The following is a 27,410-nucleotide window of genomic DNA, read 5'->3' as shown; positions in this document are numbered from 1 at the left end:
AGAGAGACAGCAGGTCAAAGAGCACTTGTGCACTTTACAGAATGACCTCCTTTATAATGAAATTTTTAGCACAGCTGGGCCTCCACATCCCCAGGATGTTACAGGGAGGGTTATCAGAGAATCATAAAATAGTTTGGGTTGAAAGGGACCTTCAAGGTTATCTTGTCCAACCTCATTGCAATGATCAGGGACATCTTCAACTAGATCAGGTTGCTCAGAGCTCTGTCCATCCTGGCCTTCAATGTTTCCAGGGATGGGGTATCTACCACCCCTCTGGGCAACTGTGCCTGTGTTTTACCACTCTCATTGTAATAAATTTCTTCGTCATGTCTCACCTGAATCTCCCTTCTTTTAGTTTAAAACCGTCATCCCTTGTCCTATTGTAACAGGCCTTGCTAAAAAGTCTGTTCCCATCTTTCTTATAGGCCCCTTTTCAGTACTGAAAGGCTGCAATAAGCTCTTCTTGGAGCCTTCTCTTCTCCAGGCTGAACAACCCCAACTCTCTCAGGCTGACCTCAGAGCAGAGCTGTTCCAGCCCTCTCATCATTTTTATGGCCTCCTCTGGACCCTCTCCAACAGGTCCATATCCTTCCTATACTGAGGGCTCCAGAGCTGGATGCAGTGCTCCAGGTAAGGTCTTACCAGAGCGGAGCAGGGGAGCAGAATCACCTCCCTTGACCTGCTGGCCACACTCCTTTTGATGCAGCCCAAGATACTGGGATCTTTTTGATTTTCCTTGTTTTGTTTCAACAGAAACATGAACAGTGCCAGAGTAGCCAGTGACCTCTATCTTTGTGCAGCCGTCAAAGCTGCCAGGCAGTGGCGGAGCTGAAGTCATTCTCCAAAATCCTGGGAGAGGGTCCTAACCACTGTAACCCTAAGTGGATGAGTAGGAGCCACGTTCTCCTTCCACTCCCATTCCCCTTTCTGACATCATTTTAAAATAAAGCATTAAGTTTGCTAGAAGCAGCACAGAAATCTTCCCCCAGATGTCCTGTGCTGTGACCTGGAGCAGGATGATGGCAGCACAGAGAACAAGGTGAAACTTGCATCAGGGGAAACGAAAATGAGGGTTTGGGCTAGGAAAGTAAGGACAGGGAGAAAAGCTAGTGATTGAGTGCTAGAAAGGGTTAGTGCTAGAAACAGAGTGCGGAAGACAAATGCAGATCATAGTTACATAAATGAAAATGACAAGTAACAATGATGAGTTGTGAGGAATGACAGGAACAGGTAATATCTGGGAGAAAAATGTGGTGGCCTGAGTATACAGGATATCAGACTACAAGATACAAAGGGCTCTTCTAGCTTGAAACTCTGATTTCCTCATTTAAGCTAAACAGCCAGCTGATAGACCCTTTCATAATGTCAGAGACTCCAGCTTTCTGACGGTCATTATGTGGCAGTACAACCCCGCAACATGATGTCTACATTCTGCTGTTTATTTAATAACAACAACAACCAGCAAAAAACAACAACAACCAAGAGCAGAGAATAGATTACATGAAGACTGCAATTTCAGGTGATGCCAGTATGAAGAATGCGGAGGAAACCTCTAATTCATGTACACATGAATTGTGATACAGATCTACAAGATCTGTATTTCCCTTTTGGCAGGAGATTGGAGGTGCTAATGAACAAATCAAGGAAGAGAAAGAAAAGTCTTGTGATGAAAAGAGACTAATGTTGTCCTGTTTCAGTCCCAAAGTGATGTGGGGCAAGTCACACAGTTGGGCTCTTACTGTATTCCTCACTTTCTGAGTGTACTAGGTAAAGTGTTTTTAGATTTGCTGGGTTGCTGGGCTCACATGACAGCAGTTGAAGTCTACAAGTGTCATGGACTGCAAAACATCACACCTCCTGAAGAATTATGGCTCTATTGTCTCAGTCCATTGCCAGCACCTATTTCTGAATTTAAACATTTTTGGAAATTATTAACAACTAAGTGAGGAATTAAGGTTACATGGAGTAAATATGGCCTCAGTCACACACTGGCTGAAAAGACTAAATAATCCAAATTGCTGTCTACCTACTCACTGGCTGAGACAGAAGCCATAAGATAAAAATAGTCTTTTATTACAAGATCACATATGCATAAGCACAAAAGAGAATGAATAAAAGTTACACCTTCATAGCAGAGTTTCCTAATTTCTGAATGCTCAGCTCTATTAAGTGAAATAATTTTCTACATTTTTGAGGTGAAACATTTACGATCTTTAAATTACTGTTCTACCACTTAAAAAGTGACTATGCAAGGCCCTTATACTACTGCCTGTCACTGGCAGCACATCAGCTACACTCTGTGTAAAGTCTCTAAGTCAGGTTTTGTTTTCTGCCTGCCAGTTCTGTTTCAAGCAGGATATTTTCCATTTTGTATGTAATTGCCACTAAAAAAACCCCAGCAAATTCCATGCATGCCTCTGCACCCTCTCCAGATAGCAGCTCCTTTTCATGTGAGTGAAACTATGTTGTGGCTAATTTTGTGCAAATACCTTTGAGGGCAAAAGGTGCTCCTGAACCAGAAACTTAATTTATTTTGTGATGTGTGGGCTCAGAGCGCCTTGCTCATTTTCCCCTGGCTAAGCTGAGCTTTTCAGATCCAATAGGTTAAGCAGAAAAAACTCTTACTTTAGTATTTTACTGGGCAGCATCACATTTATGCAGTCACTTTTCGGAGCAGAACAGGGAGTTCCCTCTCCTCCTCCTCTTTTATTTTCTGTGCTTACAGTCCCTCAGTTTGGGCAGGGCAAAGAGGGAGGGTGTTGGTCTAGACTGTGTCCAGCACATTTATTTACCAAGAGCTTTGCCCATGGGAGGAGACTTGCCCATCAGACTGGAAGTTGCTGAGGCTCCAGGGCAAATGCTCCTAAAAACAACTTTTACTAAAGCGAAGCCTGCAGAATAGGCCATCACTGAAATCGGCCAAAAGGATACTTTAAATACCTGTAGGACTCGGTGACCTTCCTCCATGCTGATGGGAGGCATCTCTATTCTCCTAGTTTTCACAGATGTGATCACTTTCCTCTAGAAACATCGGTGACACTGCTGGAAACTCTCTACTTTAAAATAGCCAAGCATCCTCTCGCAGAGGAGCAATGCTGTGTTATCTCCTGAGGAGCCCTCACCCATACCTCCAGACCTCCTGCCCCATCCACCCAACCAGGTGGGCTCAGGCTTGGGGCAGAAACTCTTTAATTTCACAAGAAATTAAGTCAGAGAGGAATTAAGACCACTTCTCACTGCACTCTTAATTTGGAGCCACTTTGACCAACCGAGTGCTGTGACGGCATGCAGCTGGGCTGGCACAGCAGGTGCTGACAGTCCAAACACAACGGGGGGTTCCCACTGGGCTCCCCCCCTGCCCACAAAGCCTCCTGCTTCTGTTGGACCAGGGCTTCCCTCCTGCTGCCTGCCTGTGCCTTTTCCATGTCTGATCCCACTTCACCCTTGCTTTTCCACCTTTGTTCAGTTGCTTTGTAGCTGCGGTAGAGATGCATACTCCTGCAAGTATTACTCATGCTTCCCCCTGTACAGAGGCTGTCCTTTGGGAGCAGCATGGCACCACAGGGTGAGGCTCCCCTATAGGGAGCCAGGGAGATGGGGATTCCCTTTCCATTTCCTCTCTTTGTGTAGGCAAAGTCAAAACAGCATTTAAAATCCATGGAATGACTCAATAAAGCACTTCTGGCAGGGTGGGAAGCCTAGTTTGGAGGAAAAAAAAAAGGGGGGGGGAGAAAAAAAAAGGCAATGCCTTTTGCTTTATGATACATTGGCTGCTATTTAGTCATCTGTATACAAAGGGCTTTTCTTCCTGAGCCATTAACGAAATGAATCAGCAGAGAGCGTGCCTCCAGATGCATCGGGCAGGGTTTCGCCAGAGTCACATCTCGCCTGTACTCCGAGGCTGGGAGGGCTTGTGTTCTTCTGCCACTGTGGCAGCATTACACAAACAGGAAGGTGCTTTTCAAAATGGAAGGTTGATGTAAAAATAAACCATTACTCTTCTGCAGAGAACAGCAAACAGAAATTATGGGAAATGAATTATGGGACAGCCTTTTTTGTTGCAAACAGAGCGAGTGTAAACAACCCAGGCAGCGAAACAGGCTGCCACCCTGTGTGGGATGGTGGGTAGCAGCAGCCTGCAGCTTTTCACACACAGCTCACATTTGTGCAGTCCTAGGGCTGTGGCAGTGACTATGCAAACTTTTGGCTTTCACGGAGTATTTTTGCTGTACTGAACATCTCTCATCAGCTGCGGAAGGTGGAGCTGGTGGGTGTTGGGGCACGGCCCATCATGACAGCCTTGTGAGCTCCCCATAGATGTGCTCCAGCCACCCCCCCACCCCCATGCAGGAGCACAGAGCCTGGACTTGGGATGGGGACCCCTTCTCACTACAGGTCTCCGAGTAACCTTTATTTTGATTCCTTCTTCCCTCATAGAGGCTCAGATTTAACCAGTACCCAGAAGCCACTGGCTTACAAGAAGGGCTACTGCAGTTTCAGTACAGTTTTGGGCAGATTGAAGTGCTCCTCAGCAAAATGGAAAGATGAGCTCAGAGGACTGGTGTGCAATGCCTCAGCATGCCCACCCCAGCATGAAAATCCAAAAGAGATTAAAAGTGGTGGCTGGAAGCCTCCTGTTTCCCCCTTACCCTTCTATCAGCACAGGCTACCATGAGGCAACCGGGTAACCCAAAGCTCACATTTGCTCTTGAAATGAAAGCTGCAGGGGCACAGCCTGAGGAGATGCTAGGCAGTGGTGGAGCCAGCAGCAGGATGTTGTCTGGACACAAACTCATTTATAAAGAACCAGATTTGTCTGCAGGCTCAGAATTCCCATCACCACCTAAACAGGATCATGCGAAGTGCCCTTTTACGTGTTTTTCCTCCCCCTCTTTCTTACTATTCTCTCCCCTTGGTGCTCTCCTTTTTCTCTGACCTTCTCCCACCAAGGTTTCTGCACTCCTCAGAGATTACAGGAGCTCAAAACAAAAGGCTGTCACCTCCCCCCGATCCCCATGTATCACAGCATTTTGATTTTATGACATCTTCTGGAGCTGCATGTGGCACAAGGAAGAGCCTGGGCACTGATGGAGGGTGACCAGCCTCAGCCCAAGCCCCCACAAAGGCAGGTGGGACCCCACATGGGAACACACAAGGCTGCCCAACCCAATGAGGTGTATCAGGATGTAACCTGCTGCCACTTCTCTGAGGCACTTCTTGTTGTGGCATACCCAGAGGAAGGTGGGGGGAAAGAAAAAATAAAAATAAAATAAATGTTAAAATAGTTGTAATAAAAAAATATATTTAAAAACAGACACAAACAAACAACAAGACTGCTTCTCCTCAACCCAGCCTCTCAGGGAAGCTGCCATATGATTTTTCTGTTGAAGGGAATGAAGAAGGCAAGGATGAAATCACCTTCCCATAAAGAAACGGAGACTGGTTTCCCCCCACCCAACACTACACAGGTGCTTCTGCTTGAGCCCTCCTGCTGTAGCACAGAGCACAGGAAGAGCTGGGCTCCCTCTCTGCCCCAGGACCAGAAAGCAAGGTGGACTCCAGAGATAAACTTTGCTGGTAAAACTGGACACAGCTTTCTCTCTTGTTTGCATTTGCTTGAAATTCCTGAAAAGAAACAGAAGGAAGAACTTTGCCCCCTTGTTGTAGGTGCTGTAGAAAAATCTCTCATAAGCACAGAGGCACAAGAAGTATCCCAAGAGAGTGGCATATAAACCTACGTACAACTGGAACTTTTAAGCTTCTGGCTATCTACAGCTGCCTTGCTATAAAATCAAACACTTTTCTGCAGTTTGTTTCTCCAGCAACAACTCTTATCAGGCTGCTGTCACATCCCTGTTCTCTGTGAAGCTGTTGGTTTAATGTTCAATATTTACCAACACTCCTCTGGTGGGATCACACAGACACGGGCATGTGAGGCACTAAAGAAGAGTAAGCAATGTGTCTGGGAGTCCCTCAGTGTTGGTTTTGATGACTTAATGCTGTGCATCTCATGCTTTGCAGTCTCATCTGGCAGACTTATCATGAATTCTGAAGGTATGAGTATTATTAAGCTAAACGAGGTATCACAGGTGTTTCATGCTTGTCAGCATTTAGCTAAGAAGATGCACAGCATCATCAGATAATGGATTTGGTTTTGATTCTTTTTTTAATGTGTTGTTCTTGTGCTTAGCACAGCAACATGAAGAAAAATCAATATTTACCATTCAGCAATAGATTATTTTCTCATGCTACTTGTATCAATCTTTTTAATAAGCAATGGAAAAAATATCTTGGGAATTTCAACTGCAAAACTTAATAAATGTTGATATTTCCTAATGTATCTGGCTTTATAGAAACTAAGAAGCCTGTAAGAAAATATTTCTCTTTTTGACTAAAGCAGAACAGTTAGTTCATGAGGTTTTATGTGCTTTCACCCTATAAACCAGGACTTTTTTTCAAGAAATAATGCCTACTTGCTGGCTAAGGCACACAGGAAAAGGTTAATATGCCAAATTTATTTGTTAATACATGAACTATTTAGGCACAGAAGGCTAACAATGTAATTATGTTAAAAATATGCAATATAGAGAATAGATACCTGTATGGGAGTGTGTGCACGTATGTACTGCTCTGCTGAAGAGCCATGTTTTGTAACCAGACAACACCTTACAGTCCCTCTCCTTCTGCAGAAACACACATGCTACAACATTCTCACTTTCATTTCCAGTTTTACAATAGAGGTACTGAATTAGTCCAATAAAAACACACATATCCACAATTTAACTTTCTACCTCATAAAACCTCTTAATTAAGCAAACAAGAACACATTAATACTTGATAACATACACAGCTGTAACAGTTTGCATCAAGTCTGACATGCTTCAAAATTCTGATGTGCTTCAAAATTCTGACTACTTGGCTTGGCTCTTCCAATTACAATTATGATACAGAGGCAAAACAATTCTTAACTTCAGAAGAGGATTTGCCACAGTCAGAAAGCCATGGCATTTTGAATTTTGATCCTGCTGCCCTAATGAAGTCAGTCTTCTCAGGACTTAACATGCAAAGGGAATACATAATAAAAGCACACGAGGGCCTAAACCCAAAGTGTCTGTGCAACATGTACCTAATTCACAGAATCACAGAATTGTTGGGGGTGGAAGGGACCTCTGAAGATCATCTAGTCCAACCCACCTGCTAAAGCAGATTCACCTAGAGCAGATCCCACAGGAAATTCAACTAAAAGTAAGTTGCAGTAGGGAGAATGGCACAAGAAGACTGATGAGATTTCAAGATATTAGTACAGCATGTATTGCAGGTGTGAGCCCAAGTGCCCATGCAGGTGTACCAGAGAGGCTCACACAACCATGCAAGACTCTTCACCTTCATGGGCAGCCTGGCACAGGGCAAAAGGCTGTCACTGCTTCTATCAGCAGGAGCATCAGGCAAAAAAAACGTCTGTGTACCTGTGGAGCAGGTTAACCTTGGGTTTGCTGCGATGTCGGTGGAAACACAGTGGGGTGAATCTGGCCACCTGTGTACTCTCAAGTACTCACCCTTTCCTCCAGCTGTTAATAGTGATACGGAAGAAATGGAGTTCAAAACTTCAAACCAATTTGAACTTGGCACGTTTAAGGTACAAGCATGTAAATATATCAAGCCGCTCCACTCAAACTATTCCTGGAGAAGCCCACATCTTAGCCAAAAGCTTGAACACAAAAGACGTTCCATCTCAGAAATTTGACCACGCTCATTCAATGCCCACAATTTTTGAGATTGTATCATGTAATATTTAGTGATCCTGAATGTCCAAATGACATTTTTATGGGAAGTCTCATGGGCAGAGTATGCAAGCTGGCTGCATGACTGTGCCACCAAACAACACCCAAATGACATACTTCTGAAAAGTCTCTCAAAAAACACCCTATGATTTTTTCCCTTTCTGTAAGAGAAGGGGCAGGTAGGGGCAGAGAAGCTGGCATTTTTGTTGTTGGTTTTGTCTTCTTCAGCTCCTGGAAGGGTTGTTTTTGGATCTAGAAAAGATACACAGGCAGCCCTAGCTATGAAGAATTCTGCCATTATCACCACTAATGGTTTTCAGAGCGCACTTGTAATTGCAATGAAAACTCCTATTCACACCTCTTGGAAATATTTGTTTAGGCTGTTCAGCCATGGATGAGCAGAACCAAGTGTGCACTGATGCACACTGCCCATGACTTCTCAGCCTATTACAGACAACAATAAATTTTTGCTTTAAGACATGCTTTAAGAAATGAAAATTCCAAAATCTCTACACCAATCTGTAGATTTGGGATATAAATCTGTCCCTGACTATACTGCTTATGGCTCAGCAGTGTTCGGTCACTGACAGACATTGAAGTGTTTTACAACAGATAGGAGAAAGAAAAGGGAGAGAAGCAGCAGCATTCAACTCCTGTCAGACACTCTTTATAAACAAACTACAGAGAAATACAAACAAAAGACCTGGTAACACTTAATTTCATGAGGTACAAGAGATGCACCCAGATCACTGTAAATAGAAAAATTACTCAGGCCTTGCTCTTGTCCAAAAGGCAGTGAAAAGACTCAGAGTTAAACACAAAAGGTGGCAAAGGAAACACATCTCCAGCTTCCTACAGCACAATGGTCTCTCCTCCTCATAAGGAGACAGCAAGAGCCTGACATGTTTTAGTCACTCATTATATATCCCACACATTCAGGTGCTTAAAGCTCATTTGGGAACCACAGTTCCTAGGGACTGCAGACATTTGTTTATGTACCAGAGTAAATATAATGACTTCACTTGAGCCCTCTGCTGCCACTGCTGAGGGCTGGTTTCAGAGACAAATTTTATCAATATCCTAGGCTGACAAGCCCAGGTAAAGCAGAAGCCAAGACTATCAAGCCAAGATTGCTAAACTACTTCTGCTAACACTGCAGCGTGATAGTCCCACAGCAACATCTGAGGAATGCAAGAGAAAAGCCACAGTTATGAAACATCCCATCAGATTAAATTTCAACACATCCTAACAGGATGCAGATGTAAATGCGAGACATACCCACCTAAACCATTCACAGCTCCTGTTATCTGAAAAAAATGGTAGAGCTTAACTCCTTCTGAAATAACTGAGCCACCTCAGCAACAAACGGCTGGGTCAGCCCCAGAGATGATGACCAAGTATCTCGAGATGATGATACCCACCAAATATTTAAGTTGTCGACTAATTCGTAAAAAAAAAAAAAAAAAAAATAATAATAATAATAATAATACAATGCTCAGACATTAGAACTCATCTACAATTTAAACAGGATGCTAAATCAATTAATATTAATAGCTGATAGAGAGCTGGTTACACTGCTGGCATTTATAGTTTTGCTGCCATTTAGTGTTATAGTTTTATATTGAAATAAATAAAAAAAAGTCAAGGCTAGCAAACACAATGGACTTCCCATGACACTTCTTGCACTATCTAGAGTCCCTAAAATTAAGTGTAGTTGCTGGAGTTCCTCCCTTTGTTTTGCTTATGTCTTATTCTTCCTGGGCTCTCTTCCCACATATTCCAGGATACCAGCCATATCTTCTGACTTTCACATGACCTGAAATTTCCACCTATCCATGGGACTCCAGTGCCTGTATCAGCTCTTCCCTGTCTGTAAGCTCCTCAAGATTAAAATTCATTAAGAAGAATAAAGTCAGGAGATTTGAAAAAAACAAACAACCAAAAAACCAAAAACACCCTACCACAGACCAGAAAGTTTTTATTGATTGAAATTTCCTTGCTTCTTTCCTCAGTGGGAAAATAATAATGGCAACAAGAAAAAAATACAAACCAAAAAAAAAGAAACAAAAAAGTGCTTCTGTGGCGAGTATTATTACACTCATCTCTTTTTCTCTCTTCTTATTTTGCAGAGCTTAAAACAATAATGTTTCCTCTTCCTTTGCTTTTTTTCTCAAAGTGCAGCATTAGTCATTAGTTTCTTCTTTAACATCTGAAGAAAACACAAACAGATCAATAAGAAAACATGTTCTCACATGACACAGAATAACTTTTTTTTCAAATGTTTTATATTTCAAAATTGGACACAGACGGCCAAGGAATAATTAAAGCATAAGACCTTTCAACAAATGTAGAGTAAAATAATTTTGTTTCCAAAATAAAAGTCTGAAAATGGAAATCCAAACAGAAAGCTCTCCCTTCCCCACCTGATTTCCCTCTTCTTGCTCAAGAAGTTCTGCCTTGAAGAGAAGTGTATATGCCTCTGGAAATCTTAGAAATAGTCAGTCCTGGGCAGCCATTCAGCTCACAACAGGCCATGTCAGACAGAGGGCAAAATTTTGCCCTCTCTTTTACTGACCTATAAGTCCCCATTTCTAAAACCAGATGAATTTAAGAACTAAATATACGACAATACGACCCATCTTGGACAGCAACCTAGGAAAAAAATAAAAGTTCCATTCCCATTCATCCCACAGTTTTGATCTTGCATTCAGAGGAGCTACTGCTGTCTTTGATAACTTTATCCCCCTCCTCTCAAAAAAATAAAAACAAAAAAATCATCTGGCCTTGCAGTTACCAACACCAGTCTCTCCTTTCTTGCTGCTACTTTCTACTTCCTGTCTTTTGGCAGGTGATGTCAACTCTGGCTCCGTTTGGAGGTTCTGGTATGAACTCTGGTCTGGTGGTGTGACTTCCTTTTGTTTTCCAGTGTGTGGCGCAGATGCCAGCGTTGTTCCATTGGGTACTTGAGGCAAATACGGAGAGGAAGGCAGGCAAGGTGGCTGAGTGTAGGAAACCTGCTCTGTGAAGTACTGTCCTCCTGCTGTGCTAGAAAATGGCATTCGTGAGTGCAACTGATTGGAGAACGGAGATCCTTGCACGTAGAAATCATTCCAGGGGACAGCTTGATAGGCAGTGGTGCCTGCTAAGGAAAAGGCAAGCAAGAAAGGACAGAATAACGAAAATAAGGAAAGGAGGATTGAAATCATGTATATGTAAAAATGTGTAGGTTGTGCTTCAGAGAGCATGCCTAGTGCAAATACAGTATGAGAGTTATGCCTGAATGGTTACTGTGATATTACACACAGATGTGCAGACATTAGACACAGATGAAGGTTAACTTTGTTTTTTACATTGCAGTGTATTTATCCAGGACAGCTATTAGGAGGAAAAACTGAAGAAGTTCACAGCATTCTTATAATCTAAAAAGCATTACGTCACTTCAAAAGAGATCCTGAGCATATGCAATGATATTAGAGACAACGCCTCCCCCGTCTCAGTTTTGTTTCCTCCACTCCTCTTTTCCAAGTTAGCCCTGCAGAGCATAAACTGGATGCTTAATCTTCACTTTCATTTATTAAAGCTGCAATCCAGGAAGCAGGAATGGTTTTGAATTAATATCTAGAATTCAATTAAAATGTTCACTTGCTTACATGCTAAAGTAAGAATTATAGGTGTGTCTACCCTGACAGATTGGTTCCCCCACCCCCTGGCCCCCACTGCACTTCTGGAAGCCCAGGCTCTGGTCATCCACACTACATAACAGCCATAGGATCCCTTCCTTGAACAGAAGTATGGAATAAGAGACCATCAACTCTGCCTCTGTTCCTTCAACAATCCTCCGACTTTATCAGTCCTAACAAGGCTTGCACCTTTACACATCCCTCTATGCTTGCACAACACACCCCAAGGTATGCAACATACACTTCTGGAATCATGCTACAAAAACATTATTTTGGTGCACTGGGACACAGCTCCTCTGGTACTTCAAACTGAAAAAATACAGGCAATAATAATTAAGCTTTGCAATCAGAGAGGAGAACCAGGCCAAGTGTGCTAGGTAGCATGGGTGCTGCCAACCCTTTCTGGAGAGCATTAGCTATGAACAGTGTGAACATGCACCAGCTTGCACCCATCAGCCTGTGACTCAGACTTCTCTCTCTCACAAGGTCCACAAAACCAGTACAAAACTGGAGCAGCATCTGTAGTGGGGAAACCCTATTCTCTTATGTGATAAGAACAGAGATTTATTTTTTAGACTGTGAGCTCAATTTAACAAACCTGTCAGCCCAAATAAATAAACTGCAATAGTTTATCTTTCATTTGTACTTGGGCTTGAATGACTTCAAAACACAAATCCCTGACACAAAACAAGGAGACCAACAATGCCATTTTTACCTAATTACTTCATAGAAAATTATGCTCCAGTGCTTTAATCTAAGTGATGTAGCAAATTCACGTCAGAGGAGGAAAATAAAGAAGCCATAGCCATACTCTATTGCCCCATCTGTATCTTCTTTTGCACTACCCTAAGACACAAAATATGCTTTCAAAATGGTTTCTGCAGAAGCCCAGCAGGGTCAGAACCCTACTTTCCTTGCTGTTTCCAACTATTCCACTTTCTGTGGCATCTTTTTCACTTTGTACCCTTGACCCCCACCCACACACAGTGAAGGCACATTAGATTGCACAACAGTACACTCCTGAAAAAGTTAGCTCTCCATTCCAGACAAAACTGTTGCAATACCTGATATATTCACATCATAACACTCTCTGACATGCAGCCTGCGTAGTTACTTCTGATTCAAATTAATCAGTGAGCACTTCAGAAAAACAGCATACAAGGAAATTAAAATAAAAATGGGCAGCATATATACATTTGTGCACGAATATGCTCATCCATTCTTTCTGTCACAGTCACCAGTAAAATCACTGCCTACCCTGAATGTTTCAGGGTATTGTTTAGTTACTTCAAAGGAGTGGGATGCCAAAAAATTTCAGAAATTTACCCGAGTTTCCACTTGGCTGCTGTAACAAGAGCTGATCCCCCATGTGGTTTTGTATGTAGCCTTGTGTGGGTCCGGCTGCCCCATAGGTTACAACTCCACTGTTACTAGGTAAGGCGGGGAAAGCTGTATGGGGTTCAGTAGGTGGTGGAGGAGAGAAGGGGACACTGGAGGGCACATTGCTGGCCAGGTGACCTGGGAGATGGTAGAACTGGGAGAGCTGGTGCTGCTGGGGATATTGGGGCAGCTGGTAAATTCCACCCTGGCTACTGTACTGACAGTACATGGTCTCCAGGTTGCCTGCCGACTCCAGGTGCTCAGGGTAATTGCAGGAAACTGGTGAACTCAAACTGCAGAGAGGGAGGAGAGAGGCAATTCTGAGATTAAAGTAAGGTCAACAGCTACAGCAACCTGTACAACAAACAATTGTTTTGCCTTCCCCTGACAGCTCATCAACACTGATCTGACTCCAACCCTTCCTCTCAAATGCCAGACTTAGGAGCAACAGAAACCACTCGAGCCAAGTGCTTTCACAGCAGTTTAATGATGTGCACTAGTACGGGTTACCTTTCCTTCAGTTCTTCCCACATCACAAAGCACACCCACCCTCTCTCAAGGATTTCTTGTCACTGTGCTTCTGAATCGACTTTCACTTGACAGGCATGCAATTCTGAAAGCACTCCGATTAAAGGTTGATGCCCTGGTCCCACTATGCACATTATATGGTTTTCCATATTCCATTTAGAGGACGTTCTCACTCCCACATCTAACTTCTCATTTATGCCCCCACCTATTTCCTTGTCCCATGTCCTACCTTCACTCCTCCCAGAGTTCACTATTTTCATCTCCTTCAAAAGACAAACTCATCTGGTCCTACCTTTGATTCTGGATGCTGTAAGCGAAGGCCTCCCTGGAGCCATTCTCCTGGCTGGACAAGCTGCATTCACTGTTGGGAGTGTCCAGCATCAAGGGAACAATATGATTCTGGGGGCTGAAGGACAGTTTGAGAGAAAGACTGGTTCTGCGGATGGGTGGAGGGCTGGGAAGACTAGGAAAGCACTCCGTGGTGCTGGAACTGAAGTTGAGCTGTGGCAACACCTTTGTTGGAACTGCTTCAGAAGATGCCACCATTCCTGCTGCTGAAGATACTGTGAATTAAGAAAAAAAAAAAAAGAGAGACTGTCAGAGGGTCATAGTATGCTGTCACACCAAAAATTAAAAGGAGCAAGCAGAGCGAATGACAAGAGTGGCAGAAAAAAAAGCAAGATGCCAGTGAGGGTGGAGGTCAACTGATGGGAATAAAAGTAAATAAGTACCAGCATTGCTGCTGGGAAGCCAAAGGGAGTAGTAGCAAGCTCTCTGGAACAGAGGATGATGTTTATCGGTTAAATAAAATTACCTTCATGATTTCAGTTTCTGCACACTGGATTTATTCAGCTCTCAAGAAGGCAGCCAAATGAAGCAAAGTACCTCCTGGAAAAAAGCCAGGAACAATCCCCCAGCCATCTTCAATCTCTACTGTTCTCTGGGAAGAGTGTGCTGCACAGATTACCCTTTTGAAAAATTTAACTGTGGTCTGAAATATCCAAAAATGTGCCTTAAGAGATCCACCGACTAGGCCATTTTTTAACCAAATTTTCAGTCCTGGTTTGGCCTCTGCTGAGTCATGCTAATTAAAAAAAAAATAGTAATAAAAAAAGCAGAGATATAAGCTGAAGGGCCTTGGGAAGAAGAAGCTGGGAAATTGGAAAAGAAAACTAACAACATTTGGTTGCTGGAATCTTGTTTGGTGACCTGTTTCCTCAGTCACTGCTGGAAAAGGAGAGAGGAACAGCTTTCTACAGAACAGCCTCTGTGGAAAGATTACAATATAGGAAATGTAAAGGTCAGAATCATATACGCTGGTGATGCAGAGTAACAAGTATATACAAAAGTCCAAGAAGCTCACACATGGTACAAGAGAACAAGATTCTCTTTTGTTATGACAAATAGCACATGATTTCTCTCTTGAGATGTGTAACCATCAGGTGTGCATGACACAATTTGTAATGATCTTTCAAGTCTAACCATGCTGAACCAGCACAAGGATAAGGCAGACGTAAGAACTGACTGTTCAGGTAAAGTTGGTCTGCTCCCACACACTGTAAAGTATTGAGGGAAAGTGAGTAGCATAGGTAGTTCACAGCTGTACTTCACCCTTGCAGGCACACAGAGTAACACCAAATGCACTCCACTAGGTGTAAATGAGAGGCCTTAAATGGAAAACTTAAACATGAAGCTGCCACAGCAAGTGTGAGGCACCTTTAGAGAATTTTGGTATGCATGCCCAGAGAGCTGATAAAGAGACTCCATTTCAACACTTTGCAGCACCAATTCTCAGATTCCCCAGTGTGCTGTTCAATTGTGCCTATCCTATTGCATCTTCCATCAGAAGGCTTTCCCGTGAACATGGGAAAGCAACAGTTGGATTTTTTTGTCTATTACTGCCACTATTTCTGGGTTTTCAGTCCATGAAATAATCTTGGGAATTTTTGGAGAACAATTTAATAATTCACAGATTCAGATGTCTGAACCAGTCCTGGTGCTATGCTTGTCTTAACCCAAGAATGTCTATTCTAAGTCTTCAGTTACACAGCTGTCTTCCCACTACTATAGCTGCTTCCTCAACATCCTAGCAGAGTTAAAAGACCCATTCTTCAATGTAAATAGCTTCCAGTGAATGGGTCTTAAATTAACAAAAATGGATGTGTACATTTCTGTTGGGATGACTGTGAATTCAGACTCTTACCAGTCTTGAAGGAGACTGTGGCTTATTATAGAGGGGTGTCCACAAACTTACAAGAGGGCATGGTTTCAACTGTGAAAACATGGTTTCCAAATGTTCTAGGAAGCTGCTTTCACTATTGTCAACAGACCAGATGACATGCACCTGAGTGACACCTATCTGCACTGGAGCCCTTCCTCTTGACATCAGCCATACATTACTTCCTTAGTCAAGCACTTATTATGTTGACTCCAAAAGGCTTTGGCAGGAGAAGCCTGCAATGATTCAGGCAGTTAACTATGCAGTTGCTTGCAGGCTGTTTGGAGGGCTGGAGACCATGACTGTAACTGCTTAACAAGCCCAGTGCTATGCACAATACAGCTGATGTTGTTTACAGGCTGAGCAACCAGTCTAACTTCAGATGGTCTACTTGCTATGGCTGCATTCTCCAGCACCATATCAATCAGCAAAAGGTTCTGTTACTATCAGTCTCTACATCATACACTACCCAATCCAGTTTCTTTTAATGAAATGTCTGTGTAACCGCAGCATTTACTGGAACATTAGAGGCTATCACAAAGTTTTTCATAGCGACATCCTCTTCTTGAAATTATGAAGAAACACATTTCTCTTGTAAATGACATCTTGAAAGTGTACAAAATATGAATCAAACTTAGGAGCAATGACATTTTTTTTTTAATCGGCTGAAAAAAATCAGTAAACCAACTTCAGTCTCTACTTGCATTGCTTTGAGGATTGTGCCAGCCTGATCCTCTTCAGGATTTTCAGTAGGCCAGAACCTACCACATGTTTACAAGGTATGACTCTTGCTTGCCATGTCAGCTATACATCATCAGCTTTAAAATAATATGTTCAAAAGCCAGAATTCTGTAAGTGAAATCATTAGAGCCTGTCATTTATTTGCTGATTTTTGACAGATCATATCCAACTTCATCCAATTGCTCCCAAGACTTTCCTTACAATCCCACCTCTGCCACTGAGTCATCGTCTTGCTTTTTGTCTAAGAGCTACTAGCATAGGCTGAGCTCCTGACATGTGTCCTCAGTAAGGCAGCCACATGAAACAAAATATTTCCTGCAAAAGCACCAGTGGGGCAGAAAAATCTCCTCCCACAACACAGAGGCACAGAAAGTAACTTTTCTTTCTAAAGGGTCAAATCTAAAGAAAACATAAGCCAACATTAAGTCAATGAGTCACAGATATATACCCGTAAGAAATCTCAGAAAACCAAGAAAAACTTCAGGTAACTACAAGTTTTTAAAAAACCCTCCATTAATTAAAAGGGATATATCTGTCTAGCAAAAGTAGTAAGAAACAAATTCTAAGATCAGAGCAAGCTGAAGACTGACTTTGTGAAACACAAAAGGCTCTTATGGCAAGTAGTGTGGCTAATAGCAAAATCAGAAGCCATAAGACAGTCAGAACTACTGGCAAGAGCAAGGAAAAACAACGGAAAGGCAGCGCTGAACACCCTCCAAACATGCCAGGTAACAGATCGTACTGTTCTCATGCACTTAGGTCATTTGCTTGTCCTGCTCACACTGCTACCAAGGAAAGCACCTGAACAGCCACTCCATTAGGCCATGATCTCTGGGTACAAGTGCACCATTATGGACAGGTCACAAATTAATTTGTTGAAACCGACCATAAGCTGTTTTCCTCAAGGACCACTTCTACTAAGCAATTGTTTTTGCCTTGCAAATTGACAACCTTTTTTATTCATTGTTCCCTCTTTTATTTTGCTTCTGTTACTTTGGATTTTATCCTACACAAGTTTTATCTCTTTCATTTTCTGAGATATACTAATAAAGAAAACAGGTGGACCCTGGTTGGCACTATTTATTGACAAGCTTTTTTTCTGAACAAGGAAGGGTGAAAGAAATCTTAAGTCACAGTCTTTCACTTTTATGCTCTTTCACTCTTGAAAAGTCTGCCTGTGCAAAGCATGTCTCATTCCCCATGGCTGTGTTATCCTGCATCTAGTAAGGTAAAAATGCAACTGAAACTTTTCATGTAATTGAGCCCTGCAGATCTCTGCTCTATGAGGACTCTCCACAACTGTTAACAGTCTTTTCCCCTCAGAGGGAACACTACCTTAGGTCTCTACTCTGGCCAGGCACCAATTCTCCCATGAGTTATAGGAATGTAATTTTTTTAGACTTCCACCTTCCATCAAATTTGATTAAACAAACTTGGAGGGCAGGGTGGGTTTCATAAACAAAAGTGTGTGTGGCTTATTGCACAAATCACATTCCTTCCTTCCCTCAGGAAACCAGGTTAAAAACCCATCACCAAACCTCCCGGTTTGTGTGCATTAGCAACGCATGTCTCTTTTCTGAAAAGTATTTAGAAAAGGTACAAAAAAAGTACCTTTTCTTCAAGCTGATCTGTATCTGGAAAGTACAGCCTCAGCCTCAGATGACACAAATAGATTTCATTACTTCTTGTCCAGCACGGTTTAAAGAGAACAAAGGGAAGCTTGTTCCCTCACACAGATCTAGCAGAATGAAGTACATTCTCATCTTCACACATCCATAACAGAACTGCCTTTAATATTGACAACCCTATATATCTAGAATACAATGAGGGAGCAGAAATGATGGCATGAAATTCAAAGGAATGAATTACACTGGGAAGTAGGAAAATATGCGCAACAGTACCACATGTCAGCACATCTATTGCTTGGTGTATCTGTCCCTAAGGAAATAATGAAGACCTGATCACTTTGCAAATATTTTCAAGTTGTGCCAACATATATCAGAAATGCTTTAGGAAACATTCCTGACTCCAGGGAATGCTCTGATACTCCACACATGAATACACAATTGCACAAATCCTCTGTCTTATTCTGTCATTAAAGTCTAAATGCAGCTCAGGTAGAAAATTGGTCAAACAGCACACCCCACTGCCTTTCCACAACACTGCAACAGTAACTAAATTAAGCCATATGTTTAAGAGCTCAACTAGTCTCAGTCCCTCAAGGTCTTGCACAGAATGGAAAATTGTACTGGTTGGAGAAGTCAAGGAGCCTCATTTGGAGATTTAAAGGTATAGAGTACTTGAGGAAGGCTGTACAACCCCAACAGTTTATGCAACACACCTTCCTCACACAGCTCACTTGATCACAGGCTGTAGCCAGAATGTTACAGTCTAAACCAGAATATCAGATGTGTGTATCTGCCATGAAGAGCATAATAACCAGAATAATACTTTCTGGCCCGAACACGTATCCTTACAAAGTCACATTCAGAATTCCTTGCCGGCTTGTGCCAGAACACAAATAAGGACTGCAAATTTGGCACTAGCATTAGCGTGGAGGCACCACTGTGCTGCTACACAGCTGGCAGACACTCAATTAGCAGACAGCTCTTAAACCGGGTGTCGCTTTTTGGACTAATGGCGTAGGGCTCTCAAAGGACCTTCCCTAAAGTGTTGGTAACCTTTCAGCAGCACCACCTAATGCTTCAGCTACGCAAAATACTTGTGTTGATAGGGGTCTCACCTGAGGAGGAGGCAAGTGGTGCAGGATGTCCACTGAGCAGGCGGGAGTAGTTCCCAGCTGTAGTGTCTACACTCAACATGGAAGACTGGTCATGAGCCATGCCAGGCAATGGAGGCATGGGCAGAAGAGGTGCCCTGAAGATACACATAAAGGCTGTGAGCATGGACCAGAGGACAAGACATTATGACAAAGTGTACATTCTTCTAAGCATCCTACAATGAGCAAATCCTATATTACTAGCAGGTGGAAAGGGAAAGCGTTGACTGACTTATGAGTGCAAGAAGAAACAGCGCAAGGGATGCTGTATCCACAGAATTTGGGAAAGCAGCCCCAGGTCACTAGTGTGGAAAGGGCAGGCAGCAGGGACAGTGCAATGAAATCAGTCAGGTGGTCTCCAATCTTTCACTTAATTTTTCTCTTTTCATTCCGTTTTCTTCACAGGAAGACTCTTGCTCCAGACTGCCATTAACACCTCCCTCCAGAGACTTATTTCTTCCCTCCTTCCATCACTCCCCCTTGAAAGACCATCTCTCCTCTCACATACTCCCTTCCCCACCCCTCCCAATAAATGTCCCCTGCTTAGCTGTGAAAGTTGGTAGCTTGTATTTCTTCAATGAAGCCCATGACTTTGTAAGACTGATCTAAACAAGCAGCATTTCCATAACCAAGTGAAAAATCCATGGACATGGAAAGCGATGGTGGGAGGACTGGGATAAATAATTCCCAAATGCACACAAAGCACTGGGCCAACGCATTCACAGAAACTAAAGATGAAGGGGTGATTCTACAGATCTTGTATCTCATCCCCTGCTCTCCACATGACTTCAGCAAGAGGGATTTCAACAGTTTTATTTCAAAACAGTGCTACAGATTAATCAAAAGTCCTCTTAAGAGGGCCCACTACCCCACTACAATTTGCTCAGAAATCTGTCAGGCTGGAGAATACAGAGGACAAGCTACTGACGTACGCCTCAATGGGCAGCTCTCCATACATTAAACGTAAAGGGGAAATGGCAAAGATTTAATGCATTAGCGTGGACGAATGAAAAAACAAAGTCCCTCACCCATAATCATCTGATCCAAAAGGGACTGACAGAGCTGATGATGTTGGACATTTTTTGTTGACTTTCACACCCAGCTTCTCTGATTTTCGCCACTTTGCCCTGCGATTCTGAAACCAGACCTGATAAATGGAAATAAAGGATACATTCAGAAAGGAAACCATCTACACATGGAGACACAGGTAATGAATCAGCAATGACTGCCTCCACACACCACCAGGTGAGGCCAGAAACCTGTCTTCCAGAAAAAAAAAAGACCCTCATTAAGTGTTTCTTCCAAAGAATCTGCAAGATTCATTGAAATCAGAATGAGAACAGCAGAAAGATATCCCCAAACACCAGTTTTCTGTGCTGCCCACAATCTGCAAGATACAGAGATTAACTCAAATCTCTTTAGCCCCTTCACCTACCCATTATGTGTCTCATCTTAGGACATGGGAAGAGATGGAGTATGTAACTGCAGACTCCACTGCTGTTTTGGGCAGGGTATCTGGTTGTGCAGTGTCCATCCCTGCAAGCTCTCTTCTTTCTCTTGTCACCAGTGGCAGATGCAATCTCTATCCTGTTACTCATGAGCTTCTCTTTTCTTCCTACAAAGGCTCCTCCTCCCTACCCCAGTCCCACTCCCTGCCAATTTTCTGCACAGAACCCACAGCCAGCACTGTTACCCACACAGGCGTTACCATGATACGCTGTGGTGTTACACCAACCACGGCAGCAATCTCCTTCCTCTTCTCATTGTCAGGGTAGTGGTCTTCTTGGAACATCTTCTCCAACTCTTCTAGCTGCTCTAGAGATGATGCATTGTTCAAAGAGAGATGGGGAGTATTTAATAAGAAAATAAAATAAAATAAAATAAAAAAACAAAACAAAACACACACACATGAAGAAACAAGACAGGGGAACACAAAACAGAGCATTTCTACTATACTTAGAAATACACAAACAACATGAAAGACTTTTTTAAAAGTAAATCACAAAAATAAATTAAATTCTTCTTCCACAGTAAAACAAAAAGATTCACTATCAATATTTCAAATATGAGGCACTCGGCAAACTTTAAATTAAGTTTTCACACTTCTAATAGCATAGAATGCATCAAAACACCAGTGAGAGCAGATTAGCACCTCCATGCTGTGCCTGCAGTATGGTGAAGGAAACACCAGCGCTATTGGCACTAGAAGTGCCACTATCTGCTAGTGGGTTCCCCGTTATTTACCTGCACTATACAAGGTGCGCGACTTCTTCCTAACCGATGGTAGAATTTCTGGATTCTCAAGTAATTCTTTTCTTCCCTTGGCCCCATCATGGCTAATTCCAGATTCCAGGACAGAAGACACCTTGTAGGACTGCTGAGCTGCAGTGTTGGCTGAAGTACATTGAGATGATCTGTGAATACCTGGGCCAAAGACATGTTGTCTAGAGAGGTCCCCAGGGACTCCACTAGATGCTTTCTCAGCACACATTCCACTTCTGCCATTACTTTTTTTCTTCTGTGCCGCCTTTTCAATCCCATCAGAGTAACAACTCTCACACTGTTCATGTAACCCTGACTGACTCGTGGATTCCTGTGCAAATTCAACGCCAGAAAGTGGGAGCACAGCCTTCACATCACCGAGGAAATTTGGCAGCCTCCCACACACAGAAGCAAGGTCAAGCTGGCTGTCAAGGGCCGCTGAGCCTTGCGAAGTTGACCCAGTTGCCTGCAGGGTGCAATATCTTCCATCTTCCTCCACCAAAGCTGTGCTTCGGAATGCAGACAACACACTGCTCCCTGTACCATGCCCACCGACAGCATCAGCATCTACCGTGAAGTGCTCAGTATTCAGCAATGTATCCTCCTTCTTGTCCTGGAGCTCTACAAGGAAAACATGAACAACAACACACACCCCCCCAATCCTACATGCACATTGTCTAAGCCAGAAGTGCCTGGATGGCACGAGAAAGAGGGTGTTCCTGGATAGGAAGTTTCAGTTACAGGAGGGAGAAAACACAACGCAATGAAACCCAACACTGGAAAGAACTAGAGAGTTCAACATAAAGACTGTCACTGGGGCAGAGCATTGCTAGGAAAGCAACAGCAAAGAACGTGGTATGGTCAGTATGGAGATATTCAAACATCTGAGATGAGAAAAGCCTCATTTTGAGAGTGAAGATGCCCACAAAAAAAAACAACAACTGTAAACTACAGGAAGAATTAATTTCAGACACAGAGAATAAAGAGACAGTTGTGTATTACAAATACAGTAGTGGGAAAGCAGCAGCAGGGATAACAAAGATCCTTGGAATAAGGAGCAGAACAAAAATCAGTGACTTATCAAGACACTGTTACCTCATTAAAAAGAGTAAAACAAAAATACAAGGAAAATTCTGATATACTGTGTCAGCAGTGATTATCTGAAAAATGACGTCACTTTTTGATTTATAGAGGTTTCTGTTCCTATCATATTCAAGCTGACCAAGCAAAAAAATTGCACAAACTTCAAACAACTGCCTTAAATTAGTTTTCTGCAGCTTCAGCCACAACACTTACAAATAACAGCCTTACAAGATAGGTAATGAAATAGCTGGTTGAGGACAAAAGTGGGTTAAGAAGTCTGATCAAGTTTAACAAAAAGCACAAACTGCATTACACTAAGAGAAACTGAATATCAAAAGACAGGTCAGAAAGAATACAGCAAGAGAAATAATTAAAATAGGCAACAGAATAATAAAGCAGCATTATACTTTGCCAGATGAGATACGCATTTCCAAAACAGGAAAACTCACTGATTATCTCAAATGTGTGATTGTGTGTGATTTCTGCTACTGACAAAACAAACAAACAAAATAGAAAATTGGAAAAAAAAACAAACAAAAAAACAACACAAACCAAAATGGATTATTTCTTAAGAATAGAAAGCAGACTAATGAAACCAAAACCATACATCTGACTCTGTTTGGAAAAAGGAAAGTTTGAGCAGACTGTTGGTAGCATTTCAGTTTCACGTGCCTACAGAGAAATGTGGTTAACTTAGGGAGGAAAAAAAGATAGAAAATAATTTAATATCATTCTGTCCTACTTTTGCTATATATTAGTGCAATGACAAAATAAAGGACTTGCTTTCTGCCTCAATGTTTCTTCCTTAAACAATTGTTAATCAAGAAGGAACCCCACACCATCATTTAGATGGGAGAATCTTCATGGAAGTACAAGGGGACGCCAGGTTGCTTCCAAGACCTTCTAATTTGCTTTTTACAGGATTAAGAGAACCAAATTAGTTGCAGAAGAAAGAGACAGAAGCAGGAAGCTATGCAACTATAATAATAATATGATCTTGTTAAGAAGAAACAGTTTCCACTGCTGTTAAATGAGATGAAATATCCTGATAGGGAGGGTCAAGAACTGAGCAAGGCAGAAGCTGACTCTGTTCTATATAATTCCTTCTTGCACCTTCCTCCTTGCTGACTCTGAGCTCTTCTCACTCATTATGTGGAAAAGCCAATATTTTCATGTGTCATCCTCTCCATCTGCAGAGGAAGAGATTGACACCTGCGAGTTTTTTATCATTTATAGGCATATTCCTGCAAGAAAATGTAATTTGCTGTCTCTGTTTCTAAAACATATACCAAAGGCCTGACAACAACTTGGGATTGCCAAAGAAAAGACCTGAAACGAAAATAAAGCTAGGAGAGAAAGACAGGTCTTTGTAGTAGTGACCAGGGAGTTGCAATCCCACTCCTTTCTCCCATCGTTCATATAACAAAGGACCAAACTGTGCATTACTTTATCACGCTTTTAGAAAAAATAACCTTAAATAGAGAGGATTTTAACAGACTGGGAACATCATACATATAGAGTTAGTCTGGAACACACAAGCAAGCAGCAAAGTCCTCATTTTCGTTTCCTCACAGCTGCCTCCTTAGAGATTTATTGGAACGAGGTAACCACTTCCACAGTAGCACCAAGATTTTTAAGGTTGTTCTGAGCATTTGGTAAAAAGCAACCTGAACACACGCACAGGGAGAAACATCAGCTTCACAGGTCCACTCATGCAAGCTCAGAAAAGAAGGAGGAAAACCAGACAGTGGGTGAAGGTGGCAAAGTGCCAGCAGCCTAGAAGCCTAGAGGCAGCAGGAACCCCTCAGTGTGACACAAAGGGAAGCCCATCTGCCTCCAACCCTCATGCCAGCTGGCCAGGCACTTTCACAATCCAGGTGACTTAAGGGCCATACAGTCACTGAGCCGAGCAGGAGCCCATTGAACTAAAACCTGCCAAGGCACCCCAGGCAAAACAGCAGGTTCCCCCCAGGCCCAAGGCACCGCCAGGCCACCTGCCCGAGGCAACGAGGGAGACAAGGACTAATGGCTGCCACAGCCCGCAGGGCAGACCCGCCGCACAGGTCGGGGCGACCAGGGTCGTTATCCTCCACCAGGGCTGCTCATTAGGCTCATTGCCGGGCGCCTCCTCTCCGGCGATTAATGAGAGCCGATGCTCCAGCCCCGCGGCCCTTACCCGGCGCTTCGGGCGCCCGCTTCTCCTCCTCGCCCGCCCCGTCCATGCCGGCTCGGCGGCGACGCGTCCGACCCGGCCGGGTTAATGTCCCGTCCGGCGGCGAACCCAGCGCGGGCTGCAGCCGCGGCCGGCTCATCAAGGACACCTGGGCCGCCAGCGAACCCCGGCATAGAGCGGGGCCGAGGCTGCCTGACCAACCTACCTACCCCGGCCGCCCGGGCAGGCGGGGAGCGGCAGAAACGGGCTCCCCCAGCAGCCGCAGGTAGCGGTCCCGCAGCCCCGGGAGCCCCGCAGTCGTGGCGGAGCCGGGACGGTGACTGGGTGGTCCCGCTGTCCAGGTTCCCTTTACCCTCTCAGGGGTCCCAGCCGGGAGCAGCCATCTTCTGCGGGGCGCAGAATGCAGGTGTGGGAGGCTAGAGAGCTGGTCTCTGAGAGGGGAGAAATCTGGCGCCCACCATAAGGTGCAGAAATGCTTTTGGCACATCCTGAGGACACCTGACAGACGATGCTTCTTGATCTCCCGTGAGGAGTGGGGTTAAATACCGCTAACAGCATGCCTTAGAAACCCAGGTGTCACCAAACAGTGTGTGGTATGAATCAGATGAACTCTGTTATCTTTCTTGTGGGGAAGACACTCTTTTTTTTTTTTTCTCATGTGCTATGGCTGTAGTTTTTTGGCAGTGCTTCTGATTCTCTATAAACTAGTAGTTTCAGGTAATAAATGGCACTTCTTGGCTTTTAGGTGCTGTAATTTTGCATCTTTGCAGTACTTAAAATTCTTGGAAAAAACAAGGCTCCTAAGACAATGATACCGGGCCATTAGACCTCTCGCCCTATGACAACTATTGTCATCTGCTCAGGTAACATTTAAAACAGCTTTGGGTACTATAGGTGACTACTTTGCAGGTGACTACAGAAGATGAAGGGCAGGAGCAAGCCAAGCCTGACTTTTCTGACTTCTTTCTTGCATACAGTTGATGGGGAGACCTGTGCTGCAACTTAAGTCACAACAGTTCCAGACATCAAGCCCTCTGCTCTTGCATCCTCTGTGTACAGCTTTTCTAACCACTGAGTGAGTGCAGCTGGCTCCAAATATAGAATCATAGAATCATTTTGGTTGGAAGAGACCATTAAGATCATTGAGTCCAGCCATAACCTAACTCTGGCACTAAATCATGTCCCTATGAGCCTCATCCACACATCTTTTAAACACCTCTAGGGATGGTGATTCCAGGACTTCCCTGTGCAGCCTGTTCTATTGCTTGACAAGCCCTTCTGTGAAGAAACGTTTCCTAATATCCAATCCGAACCTTACATGGTGCAATTTGAGGCCATTGCCTCTTATCCTGTTGCTTGTTACTTGGGAGGAGAGACCAACACCGTCCATGCTACAAGCTCCTTTCAGGTAGTTGCAGACAGCGATAAGGTCTCCCCTCAGCCTCCTTTTCTCCAGGCTAAACAGCCCCAGTTCCCTCAGCTGCTCCTCATCAGACTTGTGCTCCAGGCCCCTCACCAGCCTCATCTGCAAACAGACACAACAATGCTTGCTTGAAGAATGTGATTTGCTTAATTGTGTTCTGCTGGACCAAGAGAGAACATTCTTCATCCTTATTTCGGTTCTTGGCTCAGTATCTTACTGCTGGCATGGTACCATTGTCCTGCTGTGCATTTCTGCAAATATCCTGTCTTTGTTTCAAGGTTTGCATCCAAGGTCCTGCTTCTGCAGCTGCTTTCACCTCAGAGTAGTTTCATTATGTTAAATGAGTGTCACCTGAAACATGAGCCAGCATTTTGGTGACAGTATAATTAGGATGACAGTGCACCTGGTTCCGTGACCAAATGCAAGATGGGCTGGCTGGAATGTTACTGCTGCTAAAATGCATTCAGCTGACAAAGCAGGGGTTCAATACGCGATAATAGTGCAAAGACAAAAATCACTGCCTGCTTTAGAGGTTCCTGCTTCTGAGCAAGGTTGTGTTTAATTACTGAACTCTAGTCCTAATGTCAGCTTTTTCTAGAATTGTGAAAGGGAGTAAGAACTGTGGAGAATGCTTTCATTTGTTTTCCTCTAGGAGGGACCAACACAGGTCTCCAGGACTGTGAGGTTTGGGGACAAGGAGTGTTGTTTTGTGTTGTTTGTTTGTTTTGTTGGGGTTTTTTTACATATTTTATACATTTTTAGATGAAAAAATGACAAGTCATAACATTTGATTTTCAGACATAAACCACAAATTGCTCACATTCTCAACAAAACTTTTAAAATGTAGTTCATGCTTGTACTTCATTGCTGTTCTTACCACAAAAAGAAATGAGTGTACCTTCCCTCTAAAGGTGGTCTTTATTTTTTGTTTTCAGTGTAGAGGCACTAGATTTCTTTTGTTCAGATATGCTCTGTATCAGTCTCCACAGGTTCCTGTGGAAGATGATGGCTTCCTTATGCTTCAATTTACAGCTGGCTGTTTAAAATGCACTGGCATCTCTCATCCAGCATTCCCATTCTGTGGACCTTTTCTGGGTTTTGGCTGACAAACTCTATACTTCGATTTCTGTTTAACACCAATTTTCTGGGAAATCAGGTTATCCACATTAGATAATGTAGGGAGAGATCCTGGTTCATAATTAAGGCTGTAATAGGATGTAGCAGATACTCTGTCAGCTTGATTCCTGCCTCCTTGATTCCTGCAGTTTCAAGTGATACTGTACTAGCTCAAGTTTGTACCAGCCAAGGAGATGCTAATCAGTTTCAAAAAAGCATGAAGCAATTCAGTGCAGATTTGTTTAT

The 27,410-nt window shown here is 43.2% G+C and overlaps 1 protein-coding gene across 1 annotated transcript; it reads right to left on the bottom strand.

Moving 5' to 3' along the window:
* Positions 1–9,741: 9,741 nt before the first annotated feature.
* Positions 9,742–26,526, bottom strand: NOBOX (NOBOX oogenesis homeobox). Its single transcript, XM_065034312.1, has 9 exons — positions 24,629–26,526; positions 21,352–21,936; positions 20,816–20,922; positions 20,136–20,254; positions 19,072–19,205; positions 13,662–13,932; positions 12,788–13,134; positions 10,576–10,923; positions 9,742–9,990 (listed from the first exon to the last, which is right to left on the bottom strand). The coding sequence occupies exons 1-9, from the start codon at positions 24,762–24,764 to the stop codon at positions 9,965–9,967; spliced, it is 2,073 nt and encodes a 690-aa protein (XP_064890384.1). The 5' UTR covers positions 24,765–26,526; the 3' UTR covers positions 9,742–9,964.
* Between the last annotated feature and the right edge of the window lie 884 nt (positions 26,527–27,410).

Source organism: Columba livia, chromosome 1, assembly GCF_036013475.1.
Source record: "Columba livia isolate bColLiv1 breed racing homer chromosome 1, bColLiv1.pat.W.v2, whole genome shotgun sequence".
Lineage (NCBI taxonomy): Eukaryota > Metazoa > Chordata > Aves > Columbiformes > Columbidae > Columba > Columba livia.
Note: the sequence above shows the minus strand (reverse complement) of the source record. Positions and strands in the feature narration are given on the sequence as shown.